The sequence below is a fragment of the Echinops telfairi genome, unplaced genomic scaffold (genome assembly GCF_000313985.2).
Source record: "Echinops telfairi isolate 266 unplaced genomic scaffold, ASM31398v2 ScPeMD7_7469;HRSCAF=8507_0, whole genome shotgun sequence".
NCBI lineage: Eukaryota > Metazoa > Chordata > Mammalia > Afrosoricida > Tenrecidae > Echinops > Echinops telfairi.
Genome location: NW_022111372.1, coordinates 36,542,213 through 36,561,727, shown reverse-complemented (window position 1 = coordinate 36,561,727; position 19,515 = coordinate 36,542,213). Strand labels below are relative to the sequence as shown.

At 49.5% G+C, this 19,515-nt stretch overlaps 1 protein-coding gene across 4 annotated transcripts in view; it reads right to left on the bottom strand.

The window, feature by feature from the left end:
* PKNOX1 (PBX/knotted 1 homeobox 1) overlaps window positions 1–19,515 on the bottom strand; it is a 37,616-nt gene that overhangs the window by 6,274 nt on the left and 11,827 nt on the right. For 2 of the 4 annotated variants that reach the window (XM_004696907.2, XM_045284616.1), the window contains exons 3-8: window positions 18,602–18,773; window positions 16,110–16,280; window positions 8,699–8,798; window positions 7,444–7,541; window positions 4,669–4,797; window positions 771–847 (exon numbers count right to left, since the gene is read on the bottom strand). In XM_004696907.2, the coding sequence (XP_004696964.1) occupies window positions 771–847; window positions 4,669–4,797; window positions 7,444–7,541; window positions 8,699–8,798; window positions 16,110–16,280; window positions 18,602–18,773 (747 nt within the window). The remainder of the gene's footprint in view (window positions 1–770; window positions 848–4,668; window positions 4,798–7,443; window positions 7,542–8,698; window positions 8,799–16,109; window positions 16,281–18,601; window positions 18,774–19,515) is intronic. The other 2 variants (XM_030888684.2, XM_045284617.1) reach the window with 2 other exon arrangements.

The window sequence follows — 19,515 nt, the reverse complement described above, 5'->3', positions numbered from 1 at the left end:
GACGTGAGCATGGGGAGGTAGACGATGGGCATCCTGGCACCAATTCCAGCACTGGGTGATAAGAGAAGGCGGCTAGCTGGAAGAACCCGGGCACTGTCCTCTAAACAGTACTACTGATTACTGTTTAGCAGAAGACTGTGTGCATGAAAACTCCCACAGAGATGCCCCCAGATGACAAAGGGACCGCGTGGATTGTGTCTCCCGTAAACAGGTGCTGGAAATCCTAAACCAGTATGTGTGTGTGGTCATCGTCTTATTCAGCACGATGAGACGTCATGCCGCAAATTAATCTGGGACATAGAATCGCAGATCAAGGAAAGAAGTGATTACAAAAAGAGGTAGGGGAAGATCCCCCAGGTACAGAAGCTGAACCGAGACAGGGCCTTCCCCAAGGCCACCAGGAGAGGAAGGCCTCCCACAGAGCTGATGCCCGGAACTGGGAATGCTAGCCTCCACTGAGAAAACAGCGTCTGCAGCAGAGAGCACACGTTCTGAGAATGAGGATGGCAACATAGTGCAAACGTGCTCGACACAATGGATGGATGGATGGATGGTGAGAAGAGTTGTACGAGCCCCCAATAAAATGATTTTAAAAAACAAACACACAAAAACCATCTGTTTGTTCCAGGCGCCCACGTGGGGCGCTTTGCTTCGGTCTCAGGGTTTCTGGCGGCCTGAAGCACCCACCGATGACAACCAGCACCAGCATTTCCAAGGGCTCCTGCTCTGCTCTGCGGACATGCAGGGCTCCCGAGAGCCGGGCCTCTTACCAGTTGTTAACCTGTAGTAGTGTCAAGTTTGTCTGCGCAGCAATCTGTTTTTTCTCGTCCTCCGTAGGGTAGGGGTGCTAGAAGGAAAAGAAGGGCGGCTATGAGCTTTAAGTCTTCAAAGGGGAGTCACACTTATCCAGGAAGCCCACACCTGAACAACGAGCAGGCGTCCTCTGGGCTTCTCTCCCAAACCGAACTATAGTCTTTGATTAAGCCCCACAGAGAAGGAAGCACTCCTGAGACCGCAGCAGACTGTACTAGTGTTGGAGAAACTCTTCTGGTGCAGCGAAGAGACCCGCCACACCACATCCGACTTCTCACTGGGCGCACTCCGCCAGGCATGGGGTGGGGGGGGAGCTCCAGAAAGCATCTACAGCAGTGGTTCCCACCCCTCCTCAAGCCGAGACCCTTTCCTACAGCTCCTCGTGTGATGGTAACCCCAATCATAACACTATTGCCGTTGCTACTTCCTCACTGTCATTTCGCTACTGTTAGGAATTGTAATGTAAATACCTGATACGCAGGATGTACTTTCATTGTTACAAATTGAACATCATTAAAGCATGTAGTGATGAATCACAAAACCAATATGTAATAGTATATTGTGAAATATTTATTTCTAATGACAAATAAATGAAATGTTGTCTTGATGCATGGTGTAGCACGGGTAAGTCTTCACACCGGGTACTCATAGGTGGGCATATCTGCATGTGGGTGGACCTGCCAGGAGACGGATAGAGGAGCCGTGTCTTGGTTCCTAAGACGATGGTAAATATGTGTTTTCTGATGGTCTTAGGTGACCCCTGTGAAAGGGTCGTTAGACCCCCAAAGGGGTCATGACCCACAGGTTGAGACCCGCTGATCTACAACTTTATTGAGGTATAATTTATTAATAAACTGCCTCCACGTTGGGCCGATGAGTTTCAACCCTTGAAACCTCCACTACAGAGAGACATCGCCCCTTTCCACTACCGCTGAGTGTTCCCCACTCGTCCAACGATTGCTCAGTCACTCCAAGGTATTGCTTCAGATGCGGGCACCGAGGCTCACAGTGTGTGCACACTCCCCTCCCCCGTGGAGATGGGAAATGCATGAGGAGCAGCTGTGAGCCCGGCAGAGGCGGGTCATGTGTTCTCCTCACTGGTACAGAGAGACTCAACAGAGCCCTGCGTGTCCTGTCCTGGGGAGCCTTGTGCCCTCTGGACAAGCCTCTGATAGGTTACTGTGGCTGCGGGTCAAGGATCAAGGCATAGACTGGGGCAGGGCGTCTAACTGCTGTTCTGTCTTACAGCTAATTCAAAATATTACCAAAGGGGAAGAACAAAACTGCTAATCCCAAGGCTGGAGGCTCAAACCCACCGACTGCTCCCTGGGAGAAGGCCGAGATCACAGCCGCGGGACCCCACATGGGGCCGCCGTGTTGAAACGGGCATGGTGTCAGCACGTTTGCTGTTTGTTGATGGTGAGAAATACCTTTTCCAAGATGCACGCTGGCTGCCTCTCTGCAGAGAGCAGGGAGACGCAGACTGCACACCCACAGGCAGGAGCTCCCTGCTGTGGACTCGCTGGCCGATTGGAGATCAGAACTGCCCGGGTTTCCTAGGCTGTCGTCTCCATGTCAGCCACAGCCCAGATTTCTTCTGCGGAGCGGCTGGGGGCTCATACCACCGACCTGTCTGTGAGCAGCCATGTACTTACTCACCCACCCGGACCCCTGTCTGCCTGGGCTCTGTCCTATATGAACACGGGGAACGTTGGGAAACCTGGATTAGCACTGGATTTGCCTCAGTTTTGCTTTTGCCTTCAAATTATAACTCAGTGTGATGGAAACGTGAACACTGTTCCTGCCCCTCCAAGAGCTCATAAACACGAGGGGGGATATAAGCACACAACTCAGAGGGGAACGGAACAAAACAGCACGCCGAATGCTGCCCTAGGGCGGGAGAAAAGACCCACGTGGGGATTTCAAAGAAATGAGGTCAAGAAGAGACAGAAATTGCTTTAGAGAGAAAAACATGGCATTTTAACGGGCTCTCCTGAACAGGTTTATTGTTTTCGAGATTATTAAGTTATTAAAAGAAATGTGAGAGGAAAAAGAGTTACTCAATCTCCCCACCTACTTGTGCTACACTGTAATCATTTTATAAAGATAGAGCCATGGGTTATGATAACCATATATATACACACACTCCTTTTTCAATCATGCTTATTCCCCTATCACTTTAGATAACAAAAACAAACCCCACCCACTGTGACTGAGTTGATCCTAGCCCACAGCGACCCCATCGATCCAGTGTCTACGGCTGTCAATCTTCACAGCAGCACACAGCCGATGTCTCTGCTGAGGGCAGCTGGTTTGCTGAACCACTAACCGAGCGACTAGCAGACCAGCCGCCACCATCAGGGCTTGCCATCAGGACTCCTTAGAACGCTGCCTACTTGACAGGCCCATGCCTGCTCTCCTGGTGAAGCGTCTCTGTGGGGCCCGCGTGTGGCATGGTCACGCTGGCTCGGAGAGAAGAGGCGCACTGCTAACTGCCTTGCTGATGATGAGGTGAGGCAAGAATCACAGACCACAGTTTTTGTTTTTTTTCTCTTTTTTCGGGGGGCGTGGGGTGGTGGTGGAGTAGCATTCAGGCAAGAGGCATCCTGGGGTGGTGGGAGGGCATACCTTCCCCTTTACCTGGACAGCTGAGCCACATCCCCTTGCCAGTTTAGATGCTGCCCACAGCACCCACTGACCCTGGTTACCAAGGGAAGGTGCACAACTCCACCCAGAGGAAGGGCCCAGCAAACAGGAGCAGGGCTGATGGCTTGAGGGGCCCAGCATGACCATAACGGGTGACCGAGGGGACATGGAGGCTGACACTACACGCAGCGCCAGGCCTCCCTGAGGCAGGTCTGGACTTGAGAGAGTACACAGCTGGGCAGAGAGCCGAGCCACAGACAGGTATGCCAGTCAGAAAGGGGCTGTGGTGCCCAGAGGAACCGAGGAGAGGCCAGCCTGGCGCTCTGTGAGCCAGGGGCTGGGTGGGTCATGAGGCTGAAGTACCTACCGCAGGAGAGGTGGGCACCTTGAGACAGAGGTCCCTGGCAGAGTGGTGCCACGGGGATAACGAAAGTGGCCATCAAGAGGTTTGCACCCTGACTGCAGATGTGGCCTTGGGGTCTCAGCACAAACATCCTTGGGTCACTGACAAGCCCAAGCCCAAGCCCAAGCCCAAGGCCAGGTGATGACCACCAGGTTTCTTGTCTGGGCTTTCTCACACAGCCCTCCCCACAGAGCTCAGCCGCTCCTGCAACCAGCACCACCCAGGGGGCCTTCCTGAAGGCCACTCAGTCTGGGGCTGAGGCTGCACGTGGCACTGCCACAATGTGCTGGTGGCCAACAGCGTGTCTGCTGAACAGGGTGCACCCGGCGCCCACTGCGGCCAGTCTGCACTGGGGCAGCTCCCGCCTGGACCACAGGAGACTCAGGTATGGAACTAGGTGCACACAGATGTCCCCACTGAGCCAGTAATTGATACGACCTTCTGGGTCAAAACGAGTCTCGAGTCAGCTAGCGGCTGTGGACTGTACATGTGCTCTTCTAGATCCCAATCTGTACAGCGTGCAGCTTCCCTGCTCACCAAATACAGCGTCGAGCCTTTGGTCCATGGCACCCTGCCTGCCTCGGTCCCTCTGTTGGTGCCTCCACCCCTGGCCCCCACCCCCGAGTCTCTCTCACAGGCGTGTACGCAGTGGACAGGAGCTGTTCCCCTCGCCATCTCTGAGGCAACCCCCTCACTTTGGACGACTCTCCCTCTGACCCAGTGTCCACACTCTATGGACATGCCACAGTGCTCAGGGCCAGACCGGCGCTCAGGGAGCATCCACGGGCTTTCTCCGGCAGCCTTACCCCAATGTGCTGAAAGAGCCACGAGCGCATCACGTTGGTGGCGTGCTTCGGCAGGACACCCCGCTTGTTCTTGGCCGAGCCGTCGTCCGCGTGCAGGATGCTGAGGTCCTGGTTCAACTGCAGCTGAAGCTGTTCAACGAGCAAACACAGAAAGCCATGGGGCATCACAGAGCAGCCTGGGACTCCTGCTGGGATGACCACAAGCCCTCAGGGGGTACGACTGAGCACGTTCATGGCACCCTTGCTAGGGCAGCTTAAGGACTGGGTTCCTCTAGTGCTGAAACCTCTTACAGCAGCACCACTGACAGACACCCCCACCCCCCCATCCCCTGCAGAGGCTGCCAGGAGAGCAAGGGCAGGCCCCAAGGCCCAGCCCCTCCCAGCAGCCAGGTGCACTCCCTGGTCCTGCCCATCATGGCTACTCCGACCTGTGCTTCTGACAAGCGCTGAGCTCCCGGCCTCCACCAGGTCAGGCTAAGAGCGGCACCGACGAGCAGAGCATGGCCGCTGAACACAGGAAGGAGCAGGAGCACCAAGGCAGACACCAGGGCAGGAAGAGGCAGAGTGGCCACGGCACTACCGATACGGACTTCCTCACGTCACCGAGAAAGGGCTACAGAACATGCAGCCAGTGCTACTTGACAAAGAAGAGCCCTGGTGACCTACACCCACACAAAGATGGCAGCCCTGAAGCCCTGTGGAGCAGGCCCACTCTTATCACACGGTCCCCATGTCAGTCAACTGGATGGCATCTGACAGCAGCTAGACACATGAGGTCACAAGCAGAAGGAAAGGCTAACCACGCCACTGAGAGCGCTGCCCGGCAGAGGGCAGGAGGGTGCAGCCGAGAGCGTCCGTTTGTTATAAGTCTTTAGCTCCCGTTGCCATTTTGAGCTATGACATCTAACAACGTGGTAAAAAGTTAAAACTTATTGTAGAGTAAAACGGAGGCCCAAACCATAGCACGCTACTAAAATATACAAGTAACAGTTGTAGGAATGAGACTCCTGGGGGAGGGGCGAAGGGAAAGAACAGGAAATCTCAACAACAATGGAATCGCTTGGTGCCGGGAACAGACCCGGGGAGCATCGCCATGCTGGGCTCCAACCACGGCATGGAAGCACCCAGTCCATGGGAGTCCATGTGGCCTGGCCAGACACGAGGCAGGGACCCTGTGTAGCAAGAAGAGCAATGATACAAGACCTGCCGGCACCTCCACCACCATCACCACAGCCACTGCCTCAAAGACCACCATCCACACCTCCCTCCTCCACCACTGCCACTATCCCCATTACCACCACCACCACTAGTCACGATGAGAGCCGCCTGTGACACAGACGTCTACACTGATGAAAGAGTGACAACAGTATCCATAACAGACAACCCCGATATCCTCATTTCTGACCCAGACACACAAGCCTAAATGGGGGGTCAGGAGAACCCCCTAAAACACACGAGCCCAAACTTCCAACAGGAAGCACGAAGAGGCGCGGAGGAAAGGGGAAGGGAAAGCAGAGGACCATGGAGAGGAAGGTGATCTACAAGATCCATTCCCCCCACCCCTCCACCCCCGCCCCGTCAGCAGATCCCGCACTGAGACGCCAGCAGCCCCTGGCTCAACTACATTTTGCGCGCCTAAAACTGGCGAAGACAAAGGTGAGTGACACCGGCCCACCTGCACCAAACTGCTATGTCATTTGGTAACCACCACTATTCCCAACGCTTGCAGTAAGGGTGCAGAAAGTGTCTGTGGGTCACAGACAAAGAACTACTATAAAGACTGAAGAAATGTGCTCATAATAATAAGGAATGGCATATACATTGTTTTTCTGATTTGAAACTCTAAGTATACGTGTGTATATTCATGATATACATATGGTTTCTATGGATATAAACCGAATGCACACAGAGTTTGGATTCCCCATGTCCAGTCTCCTCGTTTGCCCACACAGGCCCTGGGAGAAGGCAGGAGAACCCAGGCTGCAGGCACTGGTCTGGGCTTCCCCAGCACGGTCCCCTCGACTGGCCGGGCATAGGGGGCTATCTCTGCTGTGTGCGAGCCCTTCTTTTCTCCGTGTCTGACACCAGCCTGCAGCCTGCCCTGAGCCAGGCTCCAAACCAGGCAACAGGAAGGGTGAAAGCTGAGACTCTCCACTTCAGACTCCTCAGGCCTCTCACGGTGCTTGTAAGTACCCTGAGTGCTCAGGGAGGGATCCAGGTCCAGCCTCCAGCACGCTGGTGCGGGCGGGGCATCACAGCATGGTCTTGGGAAGCTTTGCAAAGCACACAGGCCTGCGCTCTGCCAGATTCTCCCCTGAAGGTCTGGATGGGGCCGGGCACAGTTGGTTAACTCACCAAGGTGGCTCTCTGAGCCTGCAGGTGGACCCTTAAGGATACCGTTCTCCTGACCCCCCATCTCCTGACAAACCCTAACCCATGGCCACCATCCACTGCAGACAGAAATGCTTTACAGTGGCAGCTGCTGCCCGGGCGCGGTGAGTCTGTTCCTGCTTCTTTGAGCTTTTCTGCACCCTGCCCCTCTTCTACAGTGAGGGGGGTGAAGCGTAAAAAGGAACACAGAAACAAAGCATTATGCTTAGATCAATGGAAAACTGCTACATGGCAGCCGGTCTGCAAGACATGACCTTGTCTGTGTGTATGTGTGTGTGTGTGTGTGGGGTGGGGGGAGTTACAGCCCAAGTCTGGTTCTTCCTACACCTCCCACACCTGTGCACACATAGGCCCGCAACCCTCCCTTCAAGACGGAGCACACACCTGTGAATTCTGGATCCTGACTGTCCCCGGCGACAGCGCCTGCGTCACTACTTGACCTTGGGGCGTGACCACTGTGACGGGCTGGTACACTGTGCCACCTCAAAAAGAAAGCAGAGAATTTCTTTTAAGCTATAATCTTAACTTTTTAAAACCATTCTTTTCAATATACTTATGGAAGAGATAAAACTTCTAGTTTGATGAGCGTTCTCGCTCATTTCCCATGACTCCAACGTGCTCTACTGCCCGAGACCCAGCACCATCAGGGACTGAGGCGGTCCTCAAGGGCCTGCGCAGGCAGGACAGCCCCTCCTCAGACACCACTCTGTCCCATCCAGGCACCCCTGGGAGCGCTCCCTTTAGGTGGGGCTTGGAATCCCCTTCTTTGTGCTTCTCCCTTTTCCTACCATGCACACATTTCACTTAGTAAAAATGACGGGAAGTGGGCAGATTTCGGAGTTCGGGCTGCCTCTCGAACACTGCAAACACACATCCTCGCGAAAATGAAATGAGGAACGGGACGGGTGACAGTATTTTACAGTAAACAAAAAAGATACAATAGCACAAGGGGAAATTCTACAGGAAGAAAGGCTCGTTTGATCAAAAAGGAGAACTACAATACTGGTGTTTTTGGTCCAACACTTTTGGCTAAAACCCCGAAGGGCCCATGCCTTCTGATGTGCTATCGGGGCTGCCCCAGTCAGCATCCTTGCCCAGCTCTGCCACTCCACTTTCTCCTCCCCTCCTCCTTTGTAGAGTGCCTCTTTCTTGAACCCTAGCATGCACCTGAGGCTGGGGGGGGTGAGGACATCCGAGAGGAGATATAGCTTGGGAAATAAACCCCCTTCCATAGTCTATTCTGATTCATAGTAACCCTGGGGCTTCCGAGGCTGTAAATCTGTACAGGAGCAGGCTGCCTCATCTTTCTCCTGTGGAGTGGTTGGTGGGTTAGAACTGCTGACCTTGCAGCTGTTAGCAACCTACCCATGTAACCAACTACTCCACCAGGGCTCTGTTAGGAGATGAATGTGTGACCTCCACCCTCAGTCTCAAATACTTCTTTGATAAGAAAAAACAACTGGTATTTGTTATTGACAAGAAACAGGTCTTTATAGAGACTGGAATTTCAGAACTACTACACCAGGAACGGATGGCCAAGGCATTAATTACGAATTGCATGTATGTACTTCTTGGTTCTGCAGGGACTTTTCCCTGCAAAAACTCAAGTAAACGCTGTCCACTTTTTCTTTAAACATACCTGCCACAGTTGCCATGGTTACGTTTCCCTGCTGCAAGGCAGATGCGGGCACCACAATGCCCTGAGGGCTGAGCGTGCCCGTAATGGCACTGGGGATCTGCTGAAGGCATAAACACAGAGAGGCAGTGATTATTAGACCAAAGCAAACCCATGTCTGTAAATGCAAAGAAAGGGGTGCTAACACGCCGGTGGTAAAGTTATGGCCAGCCCTCAACAAGTACGCATCACATACATGAAGACGAAGAGCTGCAAACTGCACTGAGCACCCAACATGACGGTCAGTGCTGTTCTGTTTGCAACGTGGCTTCCAAAAGATTACCTTTCACCTCGCCATCAGGTTAAAACACCTGATCGCCTGGGAGATGTGACTAGGAAGACACTACGATCGGACTAACATCACCTCCTTGGGTGACTTTACCACCACCTTTTCATTAGCCTCGGCCCTGGGGCTGTGGGACTCTCCTGGAACACACTGTCCTTGACAGGATCAAGAGTGCCAGTGAGCACGCTCAGCAGGGCAGCACAGGCTCGAGAGGCAACCAAAAGGCACCAAGCACAAAGACGTTCTGAGCGGTACCAGGTGGTCACTCCCAGTGACCCCGGCCCTTAGTACTTGCACACACACCCCCCCCTCTACATCTGTGTGTTCCTACTGGTAAAGCGCAAGCTCGGAACAGGGCCTGGCCGGCAGCAAGCTCCATGCCAGTATTTAAAACTTTAACACTGGTGACTGTACCCATCTGAGGCCCAAGCAGGCCAGTTTGTCAACTTATTACTACTGTTGGGTTGGCTGCGTTGGGGAGGGGACCTCTGTGTACCAAGCCTCAAGCACGGGCATGGCACAGAGCAGGCACTGAGTTACTCGAGGGGCTAAAAAGCATCCACCAACACTGCCCAAAGCCCACACAGCTACCTGGACGTGTAAGTTCTGGCAGACGGTTCAACTTTACTACTCTGATCACAATAACAGTGACGCCATCTAAGTCAATGATCTAAGCTCAAGCATCAAGAATCTGGGAAAGGAAGAAAAGAACAAAGGAACCCTAAACAAGGAAGGAAGGAAATAAAAAGGAGAAATCACTGAATTTGATTCCAAAGCAAAGAGTTGGTCCTTTGAAAGTCAATAAACGTGACAAACCTCTTATGAGAGGGACAGAGGAAGAGAAGACACAAATAGCCAGTGTCAAGAATGACAAAGGAGTCATCACCACAGGCACTGTGGCCATCAAAAAGATAACAAGGGAAATACACTAACTCTACAAACTGAAATCTGACACCCTAGATAAAATGGACCTGATTCCATTTTACAACTACACTACACATAAGCTACCCTAATTCATGCAATGTGAGTTATATATGGTAATTTTATCTCCATAGTTACTAAGAAAATTAAATTTGTAACTTAAAAGCTACCCCAAGAGAAATCTTTAAGCACAGATAGTTTCACTGGGGAATTCTGCCAAAGGTTTAAAAAAAGAATTAACCATCAATTCTACCTAATTTGTACAAATATTTTTCTGAAAGTAGTATTATCCTGATGGTAAAACCAGACAGAACAAAAATGAAAACTACAGACTAATGAAATAACTAATAAGTTAGCCATAAAAATGTTAAATAAAATATTATCACATCAAACGCATCAGTATATAAAAAGAATTATGTGCCATGACCAGGTGGAACGTATTCTAGGAATGGAAAACTAATTTAAAATAACAACAAAGGATATTAACAGGCAAAGAAATAAAAATCACATGATCATATCAATCAAAATCAATATAGATGAAAACATTTGGCAAAATACAATACGCATTATAACGAAAATCAAGCACACACACACACAAACACCCCACCAACTCTCAGAAAAATCGGAATAGAGAGGAAGCTCCTCTAGTGGAAAAGAGCGCCGACAAAATCACAATTACTGGTAAAGATGGACTGTTTTCCTCCTGAGGTGAACTGGAGAAGAATCTTCACTCTCAGAACGCTTTTCCAACACAGCTAGATGTTCTAGCCTATGAAATCGGATTAGAAAGAAATAAAATTGTCCCAATTTGCAGATGACATGAATATCTAGATGAGAAATGCCAAGTACCCTATTAAAAAACAACCCTAGGCTACTAGAATGAGGAGTTCTGCGAGGTCACAGAATACAAGACAAGCATAGGCGATAATTTCCACATACAGTCATCAGAGATCTAAATAACAATGAGTAACATGGTCACAGATTGCAAGACTCAATAAAGCAATGATCTAAATTTTCACCAAAATGATCTACAGGTATAATTTAATTCCTATCTAAGTTCCAGCCATATTTGTTGTAAATGTAGATAAGATTATTCTAAAGTATACATCGAAACACAAAGAAGCTACAACAAATTTGAGAAACAAACATAAAAAAGTAAGGAATTGGCCTAATTTTAAGTCTTATTATACAGATAAACAATCCAGACTGTCTGGTATTTGCAGACAGAAATACATCAATGGAACAGAAGAGAGATACCAGAGACGGACCTACAAATAAGCCAAATTTCCTTCAACGAAAGCACAAAACCAACTCCACGAAGAAAGGACAGTCTTCTCAACAAAGGCTCCTGGAGGAAATGGTCACTCACAGGCATAAAAGAGCTTCGATGTAAGTGTCATCCTGTACTACAGCACTTGACTCAAAATAAACCTCACGCTTACAGGTAAAACTATAACACTTTAAGAAAACAAACCTAGAATAACATCTGTAGGATTGTGGGTTAGGCAAGGAATCCCTACTAACAAAGCACAATTCATCAGAGGGAAGGTGATAAATTGAACTTTGTCAAAAGAAGGGAAATTTGCTATGTGAAAGACCCACTGCTATTCATATCCTCTCCTAAATTTATTTTCCAAAGGTTTTGTAGTTTTACATAGACACAATCCAGTTTGAGTTAGATAGGATTTATAATAAAGTGTGAGGTTTAGGATGAGGTTTTTTTACCCCCAGTTTTTCCCCCCTTATGAATGTCCCATCTGCTCCAGTGACATTTGTTGGGGAAAAACAAGCACCATTCAAAGTGAGAAGAAACAACTGCAAATATCCTGTATAAACAGAACATGGGCTATATAAAGTCTGCATCTCGGAAAACGGAAAGTCATAAACAATGAAATGAAATGCATTACGATGGATCTCCTAAGTACTGGTGCACGGAAACAGACTGCTCCGGGTTATTGTGAATTTAACTATAACATGGTCTACTATGCCAAGAAGGACACACTGAAGAGGAATGACGCCACATTTATTGTCAGGAAGAACCTATCAAGATCTATCCTGAAGAACATCACTGTCAGTGAGAGGATACTATCCATATGCCTACAAAAAGGCCAGTTAATATTATTCAAATTCATGCCCCAACCAATAAAGTCAAAGGAGATGAAGCTGAAGATTTCTACCAACTTCTGTAGTCTTACATTGATCAAATATGCAATCCTGGCTCAGTGGCTGTTAGCATAGAGTTTAAAGAGAGAAAAAGAGAAGCTAATGACTAGAACAATGTACTCCTCCAGGTGAGAGGAAGTTTATCAAGAGACAATAAAGCCTGTTGCAGAGGCAAAAAAAAAAAATGGAATCAAGATGTGTTGATAATTAGTGGTATGATTGGAAGACAAAAGTTGGAAGCAAAGAGTAAGAATCAATAATTGGAAGACATGGCTTTGGTGACAGAAATGAAGCTGGAGATTGCATGATAGAATTTTCCAAGATCAATGACTTAATTCATTGCAAATGGCTGCTTTCAACAACATAAATGATGATGATACAGAGGAATCAAATAGACTGCATCTGTGTAAGACACAGTGGCAAATACAGTTATCTTCAACCAGAGCAGTGCCGGGAATCAACTGTGGAACAGACCAATCACCTGCTCCTAAGCCAGTTCAAGCGAGGCTGAAGAAAATGGAAACAAGCCCACGACTTCACCTAAATTTAGATCGACGCACTGCCAACTGATGACAGAAGACGCGCTGAGCTGGGACGACATGAAGAACATCAGGCATGAAGAAAGGGAAGGCTCGCTAAAAGGACAGGAAGGAAAGACAGAAAAGAGCAGGGACGACATTTGAAGTTGAGTCTTGAACACAGAGTAGCTAAGGCTGCTAGAAGAAATGATGAAACAAACGGAACAGAAAATGGCACAGGGTAGCCAAGATGTTAAAAAGATACTTCTATAAAGCATTATAATGAAATGATCTGCTAGAAAACCAAGAAGGAACAGCACACTTGGCATTTCTAAAGCTAAAAGAACTAGAGGAAAAAATTCGAGCCTCAAGTTGCAACAAAATGAAGTATCAAAAGAAAATGGAGGAACTATGCAGAGTCACTGTCCCTAAATCATTTCAGGAGGTGGCATATGATCAAGAAGTGATGGTATTAAAGGAGGAGGCCCAAGCTGCACTGAAAGCAATGGCATAAAACAAGACTGTAGGAACTGAGGGGATGCAAACTGAGCTGCTTCGACCAATGGACACAACACTGGAGCGGTCACTCATCCTAAGGCTTCCAAATTTCCTGGACGGCAGCTACCTGGGCAACACACTGGATGAGACCCACATTTGTGCCAATTCCAAAGAAAGGTGATCCAACCGAATGTGGAAATGATCGAACAACAGTATTACTGTCAGATGCAAGTAAAATTTTGATTAAGATACCTTAAACATGGCTTCACCAGTACATTGACAGGGATCTGGCAGAAATGCCAGCCATATTCATGAATGAGGGATCCCACTGCTGCAGCAAGTGGATCTTGGCGGGAAGCAGAGAATACCAGAGAGGAGTTTATTTGTGTGTTTATTTATTTGTTATTGATTATGCAAAGGTATTTGACTGTGTAGATCACAACCAACTATGGATAACATTGTACACTTCATTGTTCTTCTGCAGAACCTCTAGGTAGGCCAAGAAGCAGCTGTCTGAAGAGAACAAGAGGATACGGAGTGGCTTACACCAGGAATGCTGTGTGTCAGGGCTGTACTCTCTTCTCTCCCCATACTTACTCCATCTAGACACTGAGCACATAGCCCGAGAACCGGACTCCAGGAAGAACACGGCGTCATGGCCGGAGGACGACTCTGTAGTATGCAGATGACACAACCTTGCCTGATGAACGGAGCACTTACTGATGGAGACCAAAGTCGACAGCTTACAGCGTGGGTTACAATTCAATGAGGGGAAAAACACAACAACCTCTCAATGGTCCATTAGATATCATGATAAACAAAAAGATTGAAACTGTGAATTTCATTTTACCTGAATGCATCATAAACACCCATGGAATCAAGATTCAAGAACTCAAACGACACACTGTACTGGGCCCGTCTGCTGCACAGACCTCTCTCTAAGTGCTGAGGGTGGGGATGCCGTTGTGAGGGCTAAAGTGCGCCGGGGGTCTTTTCAATCACCTAGAAGTATGGGCGAGTTAGACTCGGAATAAGAATGACCACGAAGCCATGATGCATTTGGGTGGCAAGTACCACGTGCCGCCTGGAGGACAAACAGACCTGTCTTGGAAGAAGCACAGCCAGAGCATCCCTCAGAGGCAAGCAGGTGGATGCCTTCTGGACATGTATGGGGCAGAACCAATCCTGGGAGAAGAACATCACGCTTGGTAGAGTGGAGGGTCACAGAGAAGAGCCTCAATGACCGGGCCTACACCAATGGGCTCAAACCGAGGAAGGACTGCGGAGACGGTGCAGGAGCGGGTGGGTTTCGATCTGCTGGACAGAAGGTTGCTATGATGAAACAATCCCCATGGTCAACAACAACAGGAACAACGATGTGAAAGACCATACCAAGGAGTAAAAGACAAGCTCAAACTTGAAGGAAAGATTTAGAAACCATAAATCATTCAACTAGAAAAATGACCAAAGACACGAACAGAGAATACACAGGAGACAAATAAGCCCATGGAAGGATGGTCAACATCATTAGCCATCAGGGCAATGCAAATTAACACCACGGTGAGGTAACAAACCAACCAGAACGGCTAAAATCAAAATCTGAATATACAAGTACTGTCAAGGTTTGGGAGGAAGCGGGTCCCTCACACACTGTTGCTGGGGATGTGAAGGCGCACCACCTCTCTGGAGCATAGGTCAGCATTTCTAAACCCCGGACTTGTGACTTTGATGCTGGCTCATGGCAGCTTTATAGTCCAAACACTGCACACAACTTCGATGGCCTTTAACAGGGGAGTGTGTACTGGCCCGGCAATACTGCTCAGCAATAAAAATGGATGAGCTTACTGATACATGCAACCAATCTCCAGAGAATTATGCTGAACGGCAAAGCCCATCGCAAAAGGGCACACTGCACGATTCCACTGACACAAGCCTCTTGAGAGCCGAACTCACAGAAACAGGACCAGGTGGTGGCATGGGTGAAAGAGGGGCAGTGTCAGGAGGGGGAAGTGGGTGTCGGTATAAAAGGGCAGCAGGAGGCAACTATTCTGCATCTCCATCGTCACCGTCGATACCCAGCTGTGACGTTGCACTAAGTTCTGCAAGATGTGACTCTGGGAGAAGCTTGTGAAGGGGTTCACAGGGCGTCTCTGTATGATTTCTTAAAACTGCATATGAAACTCAATAATCTCAAATTCAAAAGATTTCCTACTTCACACATGTAATAAAAGCCGATAGCCTGCTAGTTCCGGTGGCTAGGGAAGCACACACAGGATATTGTAATGAGGGCCCTAAATGGAAATCTAGAGAAATACAGTTTAATGAGGAGGACTCTGCCAAGATCCTCTACTACCAGGCCTGTTAGGATTACCGGTCTTACACAAAGACAACCAAAATCACTTGGTCTGGGGCCCCCAAAACATTTTCTACAAAAAAACCCACCATTTTCTAGATATTAATTTTTAGTAAGTGCTCAAAAACCAAATCACGGAGTGGATTCTAGTTCTTCGGGAGCCTACAGACCAGAGCAGAACTGCCCCATAGGGTTTGAAGGCTCCCGTAGAGCGCTAGTAGGTTCCCACAGCTGACCTACGTCCCCTGGGGGTCCAGTGGCTCGGATTTGGTACTTCTCAGCAGTCACCTTGGGGTGGCAGCCACCCCTTCCCCAATGCACCAGCAGGGCCCTGGCCAAGAGATAGCCATTACAAGGGAGCACCGAAGTGAACGGCCACCCAGGGCCCGGACACGCAACTGGAATCCAGTGCAGTACATGTAGAAGCCCAAGAGAAGCACCAGGTCTTTGCTCAGGAGGCTGGGAGTGGGGTTCGGAGATCGAGGAGGGGAGATGCACTTCTCAACCAGGCTAGGGATTGCCTGAGAGGTGCTGCCAGCGGGGCAGCCACCGAGAAGAGCCCGGTGGCAGGGCACGCGGTCCTAGGAATCAGAGGCTGTAGGAACTGGAAGTGGGACGGAGCCCAAACGTAAATACCTGGGACTGCACAGGGGAGTACGGACTTCCAGGCTCTCCACTCAACAGGGTCTCACTGTTCATTTTCGTTTTCAGACAAGCAATGTAGCGGCTGCAGAAATCTTTGCAGAGTTCATTAACCTTTTCCAGCTCAAGAAGATGAATACGTAAAACCTGGATTGCTTTTACCATCTGAAAGCAGAGAAAATGAAGGCTTTCAGACAAGAAAATACAACATGATCTAGTTACAGTTAGCAGCATGCCACGATTCCTAGAGACTGGGCTGGAATCAGAAAGCCACGCCACCCTCACTGCCAACGACAGACATGAGAACATCAGAGACAGACAGCTGACACTGGGGGTTTAGTGCCTGGCTTGTACACACGCTTGCCTGTGGCAGCCGGGGGATGGAATGTTGGGCTTAAGCCCAGCTCCACCCCTAATCCACAACTTTAGACCTGCAGCCTAGCTCCTATTTCGCCCCCTATAAATAGGGGTGAGCATAGTCACCTCCTGGGGTGTGGTACAGATGAGCATGCTGAGACAGCGGCTTGCTGAGAAGGGAGCCCATGGGGGGCAGCTGCTCAGTCTCTGTCAGATTCCGCTGTGCCTGGTGTGGGTGGTGGAAAGGACCACCTGGCAGAGAAAGTCACTGTCATCACCAGCACCCTCGGTCTGCCAAATCCCTCCTTTGTCTGCTTCTGCGCAGCTTTCCCCCCAATTTTTCTGCTGTTGGGGGAGAGAATGGACAATTGCTTAAAGCATATTTTCACATCCCTACAGGTCCAAATCAGCCAAAGGTTCCCAAACTTATTTGGCCTACCGTGCCCTTTTCAGAGAAAAACAACGACTCAAGGGTCCCCCTGGCAATTAAAAGCATTGGTCCCAGAGTCCATAATCCAGGATAAAGTGTGGGTACCTGCTTTGTAGCACCGCCCACCCACCCAGATTGTTCCAGCGCCCCCTTGGGGTGGCATCACCCATTTTGAGAAACAGTGAAAGAAACGAAACTCCTGTTTATGGTCACAGTGAAAGAGGTTGGGAGCCTAATGCGTGTTTCAACGTTTACACACAGAGAAGCACGAAGAGGCCCCGTATCTACCAGCTACATCTGTAACAAATCTCACAGGCCAGGAGAAGAACGCAGAAAGGAGCAGAGCCACGCTATAAGGAGATGGTCCACTCTGCGAATCCCTTCACAGGAATGGGAGAACCAAGTGCTGGGAAGGGCGCTAATCACTGCAGGAACGTTACGTTCGAGGATTGTTTTCTCTTTCTTGTGCTCCAGACCCCGGTGCCCTCTGCTCGCCCGCCTGCTCTCGCTCTCACAGGGCACCTGTGCACACCTGCCATCTGCTAGCACACTGTCATCTCACTATTTGTCACAGCTACACCATGCGTCTATTGATGGACAACAAAAAGATCTCAGACCCCAGAAGGACACAAAGAAAAGGAAGTCTAGATATAATTAACACTTTCAATATTCGCTTTGGCTGTGCAGATACTGAAATTACAATGATACAGAAAAGACTGACATGCCCCCCTGCACAAGGATGGCACGCAAATTGCAAATTCATTCATGAAGCCTCCCATATTTAAAAAACAAAACAAACCTTTCAAGTCCTTCCTAAGAATGTCACTGTATCAGCAAGTGTTTAATCAAAGTGTTACAATGTTACTGAGTAGCCACCCTGCATGTCCCCCTCCCCACCCTTCAACCCTGCCTTCAATCAGCACCTCACAAGCATCTCTTCCCTCCAGTTGGGACCTACTAACCTCCTGTTACGTCCCAGAGTCTTAGACACACTGGTACAGTGACCCTCTGCCCTCAGCACCCTTCTGTGAGGTGTGGGTTTGAGGTGGCGTCCATAACATTTCTCTGCTGATAAAGGCCCAGCCCAAGATTCTGAATGGGGACTGCACGCCCTCGGTGGAGAGCTGGTAAAGGCGTCTCGGCAGCTCCTCCTGCCCTGAGTGCTGCCCTGGGCCTGGAGCAGAACATGTGGTTACCTCCTGGTGTATGCCTGGGGCTCAGGACACTGCTGTGCTGTGCTGTGTAGCCAAAACAGGGCACTGTGGCCCAAATTATAGAATCCTCTCCTTCCTCTGCACAGCGCTGTAGGCCACCTCCTCCTCCCCACCCGCAAGACCTCAGGAAAGACGAAGGACCACCGGGGCAGTGCTGTCATGGAGAATGTGCCATGACAAGGAATACGCCAAGTGTGCCACGCACATGACACGAGGGACCAGGGCCTGTGAGCACCCGATCCCGAGAAACCTTTGGAAATATTTAGGGGGGAGCTAGGTTCCCCCGCTGGTCCACACGGGCAGGAAGCATCGACCACTGCACCTGCGCTGCAAAGGAAGGTAACCGGAGAAGAGGGAGACCCGAGACACCGAGGTAGCCTGGGCAGGACACGGGATGCTCCGGCACAGCTACCCTGTCTCGAGCAGAGCACAGTCTGAAGTGCAGAAGAAATAGAAAATAAAAACAGACCACTTTCTTTACTCACTAAATTGTCGGTTTCTGGATCTTCACAAAAGAAAGGTTTCCCTTCCTTCTCCTGCTTCCGGACGAAATTTTCAATGTCCACATCAAAACTGGCTGAGGTCGTGCCTTCCGAGCCCTGCGTGGACTGCTCACATTTCTCAAAGAGCAGAGCCAACAGCGGGAAGAGCGGGTGCCTGAGGGGAAAGGGAAGAAAAAGAACCATATACCACATTTCAGAGCCAAGTGTGTTCGTAGTTTTATACAACAGCTTTGCCAGGATATAATTCACACAACCATACAATTCATCTATTTAAAGTGTGTAATTCAGTAGCTTTTAGTATGTTCAATCATCCGCGATCCAATTCCAGAGCAGTTCTATCATCTCCAACAGAACACTGCAGCTCGCTGCTCTCCACTCCCACTCCCTTCTCCCTCCCGGCACAGTCAACCCCGTCTTCCCAGCCCAGTCAACTTTCTGTCTCTATCATCAGGGGCTGGCTGTCGCGTCTGTCAACACTCAAAGCGACCGGAAGTACAGCAGACGAACCACTACCCAGCCCTGTGCCTTGTTACAAAGCTGTTACGTTTGAGCCCAGTGATGCAACCATTGTGTCCACCCATCCCCTCGACCCTTTACTTTGCCAAGCCATGACATCCCTCTCCAAGGCCTGGGCCCTCCTGATAACACATCCCAAGTATACAAGCCAAAGGCTCACCGTCCTCTGTCTCTTTAGATCTCCCTATCCTGGATAGTTCGCATAAATGAAACCATGCAACATGTCATTCTGTGTGTTTGCCTTCTTTCACTTAATTTTCAAGGTTCATTCACATGATCGCATGCATGTTTAATGCCAAATCATCTTCCATTGTGTTTGTAACATATTTTATTGATGGATCCAACCACTGGCGGACATTTGGTCTACTTTTTGGTTACTA